This window comes from Eretmochelys imbricata, chromosome 14, assembly GCF_965152235.1.
Source record: "Eretmochelys imbricata isolate rEreImb1 chromosome 14, rEreImb1.hap1, whole genome shotgun sequence".
Lineage (NCBI taxonomy): Eukaryota > Metazoa > Chordata > Testudines > Cheloniidae > Eretmochelys > Eretmochelys imbricata.
Window position 1 is genome coordinate 10,363,888 of NC_135585.1, and position 12,829 is coordinate 10,376,716.

The following is a 12,829-nucleotide window of genomic DNA, read 5'->3' on the forward strand; positions in this document are numbered from 1 at the left end:
GGTGAACATTGCACAAATTATTGGGGAACTTTGATGAGATTTTTTTTAAATTCAGGCTCAATAAAGCCTTAATTCAGCAAACCACCCCTATTCCTCAATGCATTTAAGCACATGCTTAAATTTAAGTGCATGCCTAAATCCTGTTGACTTTCATGGGACTTAAACAAATGCTTAAAGTTAAGCAAAGGCTAACGGGTCAGATTTTCAAAGATATTTAGGTACCTAAAGATGCCAGTAAGTGCCCAGTGAGATCTACATAGACATTGTTCAAAAAATCATATTAGGCTCCTATCTATATCTTTAGTTGCCTAAATGCCTTTGAAAATGTGGCCCTAAAAGCTTTACTGAACAGGGATGCGCCTAAACGTGTGCTTAAGTGCTGTGCTGAATTGGGGCCTAAATTAGTTCACCCCAAAATGCAAATACGAAAGTTCATAATCACACAGAAAATCTGATGCAGAGTTGCTCTCATCTAGACAAGGAGAAGAGCATGTATTGTAACCTACTCTTGGCATCCAATCAAAACAGCAGAGGCCAAATTGCAAATATGCTGAATGAACAATTCAGAAGCAACCAATAGGCTGAAAAGTATTTGCATGAAATAATTGTCTAACAGTTTTGAACACTGAGGGAAAAAAAAAACAATGGAAACTGTAGTCTATTCTTTTTATCTAGGTACTTATATGGCCCTCCTCCTCCTCATCATATCTGAGCATCTTGCAATAATTACTGGGTTTTATTCTCATAATATGCTTGTGTGAGAGCAAAATATTGCCTCTTATTTTAGAGAGCGGAAAGGGTAAATTAAGTAACTTGCCTCAGGTTGCACTTGGTATCTGCCGCTGAGCTAGGAATTGAACCCAAGTCCCAGTGAAGTGCTGCACCCACTAGACCATCCTTCTTCCCGGTAGCGCGCAGTTTGCAAACAAGCAATATCTTTATATACTATATCAGTTAACGCAAATAGTTCACCAAACTCTTATTTAACACATCCCTTAGTATTTGCTATACTATATTCAGTCACCTGCAACTCCTGGGGATGGAATTCAAATGGGGGAAAAGGAGGACTGTAATCTCATCAGACCGACATGTTCAACTTCAGACCAGCTGGTACCATCAAAATGACTCAAAAGTGCCATCCGACTTCATCTGCACCCATGGTATATTTCTCCACTGTGAAAACATCACTGGGAGCAAGCAGTATCTGATGGCCCAGTTACAAGTGATCAAGTGCAGTTTAGGGACAATTCTCAAGTTTCTACTCCCTTAACAGAGTTGCACGACAAGATTAATTTATGGAGGGTGTTACACAGATGCAAAAATGTACACTTTGAAAAGAACCACCGTGCTGCTTTGCGGTAAGCAGTAGCTATGTTCCAGTGAAGTGATTAAGTGCCGAGTGTTTAAAAACGCAGTCTCATGGAGCTATTTGCTTTGGGTTACCTAGAAAAGCCCATGTCTGGTGCTGGAGTTGGAAACAAAATGTTAAACTAGTTCCAGCAAGGAATTGCTTTGACAAACATGAGTGGGAGAATAAAGCAGCTTTGGGAGGTGGCTATGTCTCTGGCTGGACAACAAATTTCTTGAATGGAAAGTGTTGCATAGAAAGAATGACGAGAAACCTGTTCACCACTGGACGGTGAGTAAAGGGTCTAAAAATCCTGTTCTCTCATCTGGAAATCTGATTTTAATCAGTGTGTTGACCCTATACCACAGATGTCCTTTAAGCTGAGGTTTAGGATTAAAAAACGTATCAGCTAACACCTTGATGTGTCATATTTTTACTCCTTACTGGTAGTTTCCTGATTATTTTCCACAGTGAACACTGAAAATAATAGATAGTTGGTTGATTGGCTTGCTTAGCAGGGACCTGATCCAAAGCCCACGGAGGTCAGTGGGAATTGTGTCATTGACTTCAATGGGTGTTGGATCAGGCTCTGGATCACTGATGAGATATAGAAACTTTCACCTCTAGCATTTGGCCTACAGCAGGTCAGTCGTGGCAAAAAGCCATTACACTTTCATGGCTGCATAATGGATTGGAGGCCATAAAAGTAGTGAGGCTCGATCTATTTCCCATTATACAACTGTCCACATCATACCTGGCAATAGAGTTTTGTCAGTAAGGCTGAGGACTGAAACAAACACTCCCACGCGTAGAGGGGGTCCTGACAGGTCAGATCTGAGAAGGATGGTGGGCAGTGAGAGAGCAAGCCAGCAGCTCTCTAGGTGACAGAGGAGTTCAGTCTCCACAGCCATCATTTGCACCGCAGCCTTTTGGCTGAGAACAGATTTATACAGTTTAAGATCTGATGTGTTCCCTGTCTGGGACTGCAAAATAAGTGGATTTTTGGAACAGGGAGCTGGGCTAGGAACTCATTCCATCCACTCCATGCATCAGCCTGGTATTGCAGTGCATCTGCCAGCTCAGTAATCATACAAAAGACATGATTTAAAAAAACCTGGTAAGAAGAAACAAAAAAAAGACAGGAGATGGGGTGGAAATCATGACCCAGTAGGCCTTTTCCACCGCTAACTCCTATACCTAGGCCTGTAGCAAACCCCCTAAATCCAAATGCTCCCCAAAATGGATCCATTCAAACTTCATTGTACAAACCCCTCTCATGGGTTAGATCAGGGGTGGACAAACTTTCTGGCCCAAAGGCCATATGTGGGTATGGAAATTGTATGGTGGGCCATGCATGCTCATGAAATTGGGGGTTGGAGTGCAGGATGGGATGACGGCTCCAGCTGGGGGGGAAGGCTCTGGGGTGGGGCTGGGGATGAGGGGTTGGGGGTGCAGGAGGGTACTCCAGGCTGGGACCGAGGGGTTCAGAGCACGGGAGGGGGATCAGGGCTGGGGCAAGGATTTGGAGCATGGAATGGGGTCAGGGTGCAGGCTCCGGGCGGCGCTTGCCTCAAGCAGCTCCTGGAAGCAGCGGCATGTCCCCACTCCGGCTCCTATGTGGAAACACGGCCAGGCAACTCTGCGCCCTGCCCTGTCTGCAGGTATTGCTCCTGCAGCTCCCATTTGCCTTGGTTCCCGGCCAATGGGAGCTGCGGGGGCGGTGCTTGGGGCGGAGGCAGCATGAGGAGCCCCTTGGCTGCCCCTATGTGTAGGAGCTGGAGTGGGGACATGCTGCTGCTTCCATGAGCCACGCAGAGCCATGGCACACATGGAGCGGGGCAAGCCCCAGACCCCACTCCCCGGCGAGAGCTTGAGGGCCAGATTAAAACGTCTGAAGGGCCAGATGCAGCCCCCTGGCTGTAGTTTGCCCATCTCTGGGCTAGATAGTGCCATTTATGTGCAGCTCCTGTTAAGGGGAGGGGTGTAGCTGCTCTGACGCAACGGCAGCATCAGGAGGTGCTGTGCCTCAAAGAAGAAATTCCTGAAGCACACAGGCTATGTTCCCATTACCAAGCCCATGCACAGCTGCTTACCTCTCCCACAGCCAGGCAGCTCCCCTGGCCAGTGCATGGAAGACAGGAGACAGCCAATCCCCTGTGCCCATCATAGGAATGGGGACAGAGCCGTCCTGTCATGTCCAGCGCACAGGGGCTGCAGTTCTGCCTAGCTCTTCTGCGGGCCATGTAAGAGAACAGCAGTCTGCTAATGCCCTCTCTACTGCCATGCCCCTCTAACAGGGCCAGGCTGAATCTAGCCCTATAACTTCATGAAAGAAACATCTAGCCTGATCTACGGGCTGTGATTGTTTTGAATTAACTCTCCTAGGGCTTCAGCACTTATACTGCTGCATGCAATTTTTCTTACATATAAGGCAGATTTGCACATGTTAAGGAAATCTAAGCCATACATCTTTTTCTGGCCAGTCATATGGTTCCCATTAGCAATATGGGCCTTAGGCAGCGCTGTCCTGCAAGGTGCTGAGCACACTAGCCCTGATCCAGCACAGCACTTAACTTTAAGCCCATGCGTTGTTACCGTGCTGGCTGGGTGAGCAGACATTTCTTGGCACATCCACAGGCAGCCCCTCTAGGTGGCTGCTCCTCCCCTCCCTCAAGAAGCAATTCGGAGTAGAAATCCAAGGGCGTGTCCTTCCTGCCTCCAGAGGGGAGGAAATCTGCAACACCAGCAGCAGGAGGGCAGCTGCCTCGGAACCTCCCTCCAGTAATAAACAGATGAGGTTGTGTTGCTTACTGAACCTGGGCCCGAGTCATTCCATGGAGGTCTTTGCCTGTTTGTCCGAGCCTGTCAGAATGCAGCGCACGAGGCTGTCTCTGCAGCCCCACTGAAGTCAACGGGAGTAGTCCTGCGCTTGGTTAAGCGAGTGCCTATGTGCTGTGCTCAGCATCTCGTACAATCAAGGCCATAGATGGGCTTTGCGACCAGAGGAGAGTGCCAAAAGCTTGGATGTGTGTGGGTCCTTGGCTCTCTGTCTAGGTTCTGATCTGGTGCTCACCATCCTAGCCTGGGACCCTTGTACTTATTCGACTGTCACTTCCTTTGCTGTTTAGAGCCATTGGCGCATACATCAAACTTCTAGAGAAAATGATCGTTCCTTATGTGTCCAAAGTGGGCTCGACGTTTTCCTTATCTATAGGGCCAGATTCTGCCACATTTACTCATACTGTGTCGAACCTTACACCTTAAAAGTGGACTCCTCATGGAATAAAGAACTGGTACTGCAAGGGGGCTCCAGAATCTGGCCCACAAGAAAAAAACCCAATATCTGCTATCAAGCACAGTGCTTATTACCATGTGCTTCACATCAGTGGGATTCCTCTGTGTCATAAGCTCAGGAACAGGTGTGTGTCGAGCAGGTCAGTGAACAGACAAAATGCAGATGAAGAAGGATGAAGACAGGGGTACAACAGAGAAGCGAGGTCAAGGTGAAATTAGCTAATATGACAGTCTGTTACAAATGAAGTAATTACCACAGAAGTCTTTCGGAGACTGAGTCGATCTGATCTGGTCCTGAAATATGCCTCATCAAAAGATGCGTGACTCCCCTTCAGCTTCTCGGAGAGGTTGCGATACAGTCGTTTAGCAGCATTTGGAGACGACGGCCCACTGTTCTTTTTTGTCTGCGAAAGGTTCAAGTTCTGCATTTGCTGTGTCATTTTCACGGGGCAGTTCCTAGAAAGAAGGCAATGCAGCCATTGGATACAGGTTTGCTACACTATCTTCATCTGTTCAAAACTCATTGTTGTCACACACACAGCAAGACTTATGCAGCAATGGACTTCCATTAAGGTAGGCCAACCCCACCCCAAGAATACGAAGGGCCATATTTTAGATCCTTTCCATTGCTGAGTTGCTGCTTACAGAGATAGTCCCATTGACATCTGTGGATGGGCGTGTGTATGATGTAGACACCAATGGGACCACCCCTATGAGTGCCAGCCAATGGGAGGAATAAGAGCTCTAACACGTGGGTTTGATACCCAGGGAACTGACGAAGTGAGTCACATTGTGGGAAAAACAACAATTCTGGTAAAAAAAAAATTAAAAAGTGGGGGAGGAGTTTGGGTTAAATGAGAACTGGGAAAAGGGATTTATACTCTATGTATGTAAAGTGATGATATTCCCTAAATTCAACCAGAACAAGCAGGATTGCAGAATCAGGACCTAGCAATTTGGCCCTACCATTTATTGTCATAAAAGCTTTTCTACTAAACACTTTCTTGTCCCGTAATTGCGGCTGCTCTTTGCCTTTAATTTGCCTCTAAGATTTAAAGCTCAACGCCAACTCTCACAAGTCCTCTAAGTCTTCCATTCCCGTTGGTCAATGGTGGCACAGCAGACATTCTGAACACAAAGGTGTCCATTTACAAATAACCTCACACATTTCCCAGGCTAACGAGGTACTACAAATAAAGAAGTTCTCTGAATGACGAACATATGCCCAGAGACTCGAGATAATTGGGACATGTGACAAGGAGACTTCCTGGTTAAATCAGCACACCAGTGTATACAAACAAAAACAGAACTCTGTGTGAGCAGCATCCCTGCAACTAATGAGCAAAAAATGGATGCAAGGCAAAGCAGGCCTTCGAAGATCTCCAGGATCGTCTTTCATTGAGCCTGATGGCCATGTGAGACTGCACACACTAGAAGTTATCTTGCTTTTTCATTATTATTAATTTGCATTTTAGTAGAGCCCAGTGGCCTGAACTGAAATTATGACCCCAGTGCACTAAGCACTTGCACAAAACACAGAGTAAGACAGTCGCTGTCCCGAAGAGCTAGTCTAAATAGATGAGACAGACAAAGGGTGGCAGGGGAAACAGAGACACAGTCAGTGCCTTTGCCTAGGTCACACAGCAGATCAACAGCAGAGGCAGGAACAGAATCCAGGTCTTTTGAATTACAGTGTGTTCCATTCACTGGACCAAGGAACCTTGTAATATTATACAGAGGTTACAATAAAAATAAAAATCTACCTTTACCTGAAATTCTGGAATTATTTTTCCTATTTGCAGTAGAGGGAAATTGAGGTAAATGATCCTCTTCTTTTCTCCTCCCTCCCTGCAAAGTAACACTCAGGAGTGGCCAAGTTTAGTAGAATGGGGTTTCTGTAAGGGTAGCAGGAAGCTGGGTTGGAAGGTCCCCTCCATCCCATCCGGCTGAGGAGCAGCAGTGGAATCACTCTGCATGGTGCTGCAGTCGTCCCCTACTGGGGCAATATCCCGTGGATCCATATATTGGAAGATTTCCCCCTAGTCCTAGTTCCCCATACCTAGCGACATGGGGATATGAAAGGAGCCCCTCCAAACTTGGTCTCTATGGCACACAAGGGATGTGAACACTCAGCATGGGTGCCACAAATCCTTTTTTCCTCATCCGCATGGTGGAATCACATTGGTTACATCTGGAGCAGCATGCATGGATCTGCCCCCACATACTCCATGAACCAGATGCGGAAACGGTCAGTAAGCGCTGATTTTACCGGCCAACACACGACAAGTGCAAAAACCATTCTGTTTTACTGATGCAGTGAGCGGCTCAATCAGGAGTTTTAATTGAAAACACGAGCAAAGGTGCAGTCAGTGAAATAAAACGATTTTTTAAAAATGGCTGTTAAGAGTGTGCTCGCATTAACTCCCTATTCAGACTCTTGCCATTAGTTCAATAAGTTTCTAATGAAAGTGTGAAGATACGTTTAAAGAGGTGGTTGGATTTGGTGTGTTGCCCCCAGAGATCATCAGATCCCACAGTCTCATGTTATTAATATTTAATGGTGACTCAGCACCTTACCAACGATCACTTTATTCTCAGTCGCTCAGAGTGATGGCAAGGAGCCCCTCGGAATGCCCCCATGATAACCTGCTTCCCTGTATTCCACCGAGCAACAGATTTGAAACACGAAGGGCATCTGCTCTCACATCAGCTTTACCCTGCACTGACTACAATATATGGCTCCTTCTGTACAGCAGCGTGTGCGAAGAATCAGCGCCAAACGCTGTGTACCAATAACGTGAAGGGTCTTGCAAACACTCACAACATAGTTCAATTCACTCTGCGCCTGTTTAAAAGTTCCAGGCATCCAGTCATGGAGCAGAGGCTACCCCACACAAGAAAAGTGAGCAGTCATGTACTGCAAATAGTAAAAGGGGAAGTTTCATGAATAATCCAGGGGCTGCAAATAGTTTGTCCAAGTGGCTGAGCAGATATTTGTGACTAGTGTATGCAGGGGAGATGTTCAGAGGCCCAGGGGACCAGGAAACACCCAACTTTCACTAAAGTCGAAGGAACTTGGGCACCTAATTCCCATCTGCGCCTCTGAAAATCTCCCCTTGCATTTGCAGAGATGATGAATGGTTTGCAAATGCCTTGATAACAGCAAGAGAAAAGGGCTAGGTTCATTTGTAACGAACAAGTCAAGCAGCTCTGCTTGGTACTGAATGGGACTTCTTAAGCCTAGAAATACCATCATGCTACGACTAAGAACAAGCAATGGTGGCATTCGATGCTTGCTACTTCCAGCTGATCCCATTAAATCATTAAAGAACTAAGAACAACAGTGTGAACTACACCCATATCAGGACTGTGAAAAAACACCGGTCCCCCGACTGACATAAATTTCACTGACAAAAGCGCCGGTGTGGACAGCACTATGCCGGCCTGAGATGCACTTCATAGCTCCTGCCGCTTGTTGGGGATGGTTTAATTATGCTGACGGGAGAGCTCTCTCCCATCGGCACAGAATGGCTGCACAGGAGACCTTACAGCGGCACAGCTGCAGTGGTACAGCGGTGCTGCTGTCAGGTTATGTCTACACTACAGACCTAATTCCCACTGAAATAAACTGGAGTTAGGCACCTAGACACCTTTGAGAATCTAGGCCTGTGTAACTAAATAGGCTGCCTTTCCATCTAGAGCCAGGCCAAACAACCTATGTATTGGCCTGTCAATGCCATTCTAAGCGCTTACCCACATGGCGCATTAGTCCATACCAGGGGGTGTAAATGCTAGTGCCCACTACTGTGTCATACACTAACCGACCCAAGTGGACCCTGCCACCAACGCCTACCTCTTTTATAAGAAGGGGAATTCAGCCTCTGCTGGTGGCAGAGCCTGAACAAATCTTCTCTAAATGTCAGCAGTCTTGATTTCCCATGACTTCTGACTGCTGGGTGATGCTCTGTTAAAGGAGAGCCCAGTCCCCCATTTGCTAAGGATGGACAGCTGGACCATTGTGTTGCACACTGGCAATCCCTCTGGGAAGCTGTGATAGGCAGGAGGTCAGACTTGATAATCATGATGGTTGCTTTGGCCCTTAAAAATCGATATCACTGCTCCATTGACTTCGACAGTTATAGCACTGTGCAGCTTGAGTAACATGGTGGTGAATGAGGCTTGCTACATACAAATGAGAAAGATGCTAGTGTAACCTCAGGGACAAAATACGTTTAGGTACCAAACATTTGAACAGCACCCTTCTGAGGACCATTGCAGTAGATTGCTCTATCCATGGATGTATGCAGTGGTATTGTAGCTGTGTTGGTCCCAGGTTAAGAGAGTGACAAGGTGGGTGAGGTAATATCCTTTATGACACAAACTTCTGTTGGTGAGAGAGACAAGCTTCCAAGCTGCACAGAGCTCTTCTTCAGGTCTGGGAAAGGTACTCTGAGCGTCACAGCTAAATAAAAAATCGAACATATAGTTTAGCATAAGTAGTTAGCACCTATGCTAAGGGGCCATTCCAGGGGAAAGGGAACCATTAACACCCCTGCAGTCACAGGACAAAAAGGGGGTTAGTTGGTAACAGATTTTTGTAATAAGCCATAAATTCAGTGTCTTTATTAAGGGCATGGTTTTTAGTGTCTCGCAAAGTTATGAATTTAAGCTCCCAGGCTTGTCTTTTGAAAGTGTTGTGCAGATTTCCTTTGAGGATGAGGACTGATAGATCACATATAGCGCGATCACTTTGTGAAAAAAATGTTCACCCACAGGTGATGTGATGTTTTTGTCTTTTATCATTTTCCTGTGTGTGCTCATTTGAGAGTATAGTGATTGTCTGGTTTCAACCCACATAGTTGTTACTGGAACATTTAGTGCACTGGATCTTGAAAGGTGTGTTGTGGGGGACGTTGATCATTGTAGCCGTGGAGATGTGTGTGCAGGTTTTGCATCTGTTGTTCTGGCAGGGTCTGATGCAGCTTTCAGTTGATGTGGCCTGGTGTGTGGGGAGCTTGCTCCTGATGCTGAGCTTGGAGGGTTACCGGCCACTTCACCTTGAATGGCCCCTTAGTTTAGCATTAGTAGTTAGTATATATTCTATCTGTTTGATCTTGTATTGAGCTGTGACACTCTTAGTATCTTTCCCAGAGCTGAAGAAGAGCTCTGTGTAGTTCGAAAGCTTGTCTCTGTCACCAACAGAAGCTGGTCCAGTAAAAGATATTATCTCACCCACCTTGTCTCTTTAATTACCCATGAGTGGTTTTTTATGAGTTAGCCATAGCTGATCTTTAAAATCAATATGCAGGTACAAAGGCAGTATTTCCCAATGGCTATAATACTAAATGGGGTGTCAGGAGACCTGGGTTCTATTTCCTGCTCCGCCACTGGCCTGCAGGATGACGTTGGGCAAGTTACTTTAACTGCTCTGTGCCTCAGTTTCCCCATCAGTATAATGGAGATAATATATGGCTCATTTGTAAAGAAATTTGAGATCTGCTGATGAAAAATGCTATACAAGAGCAACCTATTATTATGTTATTTGTGCATATATGAAAAATATACATCTTTATGACCACATAACCCCATGGGTGTTGCTCTTTATCCAAGGAGAGATAGGTCAAAGAGGAGGTTGAGTAAACATAGCTATAAAGCTTGCAGTGATTCAGTGACACCTTTTTTCTATGTGACAATAGTAGCACATCCACACTGATCCCGTATTAGGTCATCAGTGACCTTAAAAATGTTCACTGGGCTATTTTTATATACGAACAGAAGTACATAAAACATCACATGAACTAAGCACACAACAGCCAAGTAACAGTTGGAAATAATGTAATGCAAATTCATTGGAGTCCTGATCAGCATGTTCATAGAATGTTTGTAAAATGCAAATTATTGCTGACGATTACTGCATTTAGGACAGCACAATGGGATATGTAATAAGCAGTTATGAGATGAAAGAAAGGAAAGGGAAAATGTATGCTGCATTTCATTGAAAACTTTCTAGTAGTGTGATCTTATTAAGCTGGAGAGCTGTCTCCCAAGGGAATTGATGGAAACTAGACTCAGTAAAAACACGGAACAATCCTGCATTGGGAAGGCAATTTGATAATCTATGGGGTCTTTTCATCTCTAACTCACATGATTCAAAACTACTCCAAATGCAGGGATATTCAAATTGGCTGGTAGCAGTTTTATAACATCTAAGCAATTTTATAAGAACATCTTTAGGCTTTTTTTTATAAGAAATTCAGGTTAGCTTTCAGAGCCATGTCAGATGATACAGCAAAACATACATCATTTTCACTGAAGTTACACATTGGACATGTCTTCATGTTTTTAACATATGGACAATTGAAGATGTGCTATGATGAAGGATGGATGATTTCTAGAGTTAAACTGGTAGCAGTGTATTATAAAAAACAAACCCGGTAGGTGCTAGGTGGTGCAGTGGGGATGATATATTCAAGGCTTTCACCTCTGGAAACCACAGCACATATCTAGCTTAGGTCACAAATTTAAATGAGTTAGGTGATCTCAGTGCTGTTCTGAATAGGTCTTTTTGTGCACATCACAATAACCGTCACAATATTTGACCTAACTGGCTAACGCTTGTCACAGTCAATCAAGAAATTGACGACAAATGTGCTGCAGGTTTGGGGGCATAGGTAGTGCTCTGCAGGGTAGCCTGCAGAGCATCTGCTCACATTATAACTGGGCATAACCAATACTGTCAGTAGTCCACTTTTTTAAAAATTAAAAATCACAACAAAAATGGTTCCAATAATGAATATCTGAATCACCGGGCAAACAGCCTTCTGCAGACATTTTACACTAGTAATGGCCATCACATGCAGACACTGGTTCTCATTATCACTCTCATTTAGCATGTACCAACTAAGAGAGGGAAGTCACCCAACACGTTTCATACTGTACACAATGTAATCTAATTTTTGTGATCAGGTTTCTGATCACACATCCCAGGCACTACTTAAGTAATCTTTCCTAACAGGCATGTGTTTTAAAAGTGCAGATTTTAGATAAAATCCATTTAAATAACCTACCCTTGAAAGCAGCTTATTTCATCTTGGGGAACTGATCAAATATTCACGCACAGTTTCTAAAATCACATTGCAAAAGAAAAACAAATCCCTGGATTACATATCGGTGTGTGTCGATTATACACATATGAACATACTGTATATGCAGGCACACTGTATAAATACAGCATAGGTGTAGATGTGTTAACTTTGGAAGATTTGATAAAAAATACACACACACACAATAGATAATAATAAAACCCCCCACACACTTATTTATTAAGTGATTTCATGCACCAACACATAGCTAGAGAACATATGAGTTAGAGAATTAAATTTGACTTACCAGCTTAGGCTGTACAATGCAGAATGGAAACAAGTTGGTAGTAATTGTCCACTATCTTCATTCAATATTTCACATTGGCTTTGCTTTCTTTTCTGGTTCAGCCTCTTTCCTACACTGTATGAATGATCAAAAAAGGAAAGAGCTTACTACAAGCAATTACTGACGTCCAAGATCACTGATTAAATCTCAGTGCAAAAACCAAAGATAAAAACAAATTATGAAACATCTGAAGTAAAATATCTGATGTCTTAACACTACTTGTGCTCTTAGTGCTGCAGCTATAGTAATGACCGGTATCTAAGGCTCTTGTTTCTGTAGTCAAAGATGCCATGACTTCTGTATGCTTTTAGCCTGTTGTGTCTCTAAGAATTGATCAGCACAGCATGCAAGTAGAACAAGTAATCACTGCCCAGAGTAAACAAAACGGGAATTGTAGTCAATTGTCACTCAGTATGAACAAAAAGACATTAATGCAGTCATCTTAAAACAATTAGTTCTAAGTTAAATCAATAAGAGAAAAATAATCCTCGCCCTACACTTTGTCCAGCAATTCATGATTGCATATGATGTACTGTTCTTTCTTTCACCAAGCTACCAATACAGCTGTCTGCAATCATAGCAACAAAAGCAGCAACCATAGCCATAGCTCTGGGACATCTGCAAGATCATTTCAAAGCTCCCAGCATGAATAGGTTATCTTTAAAAGGTTATGAAACCCGTAACTCCCCCCCACCCCAGCACGTACAACTTTAATGATGCTTAAATTTTAGTTACTACAGGTCCCCAATAATTAATTTT

General features: G+C 44.2%; 1 protein-coding gene across 1 annotated transcript in view; it reads right to left on the reverse strand.

Moving 5' to 3' along the window:
* The window catches only part of ANKFN1 (ankyrin repeat and fibronectin type III domain containing 1), a 99,259-nt gene extending 87,130 nt beyond the window's left edge, over positions 1-12,129 (reverse strand). The window contains exons 1-2 of the mRNA XM_077834091.1: positions 12,032-12,129; positions 4,897-5,098 (exon numbers count right to left, since the gene is read on the reverse strand). Of these exons, the coding sequence (XP_077690217.1) occupies positions 4,897-5,082 (186 nt within the window). The 5' untranslated portion in view covers positions 5,083-5,098; positions 12,032-12,129. The remainder of the gene's footprint in view (positions 1-4,896; positions 5,099-12,031) is intronic.
* Positions 12,130-12,829: the final 700 nt, after the last annotated feature.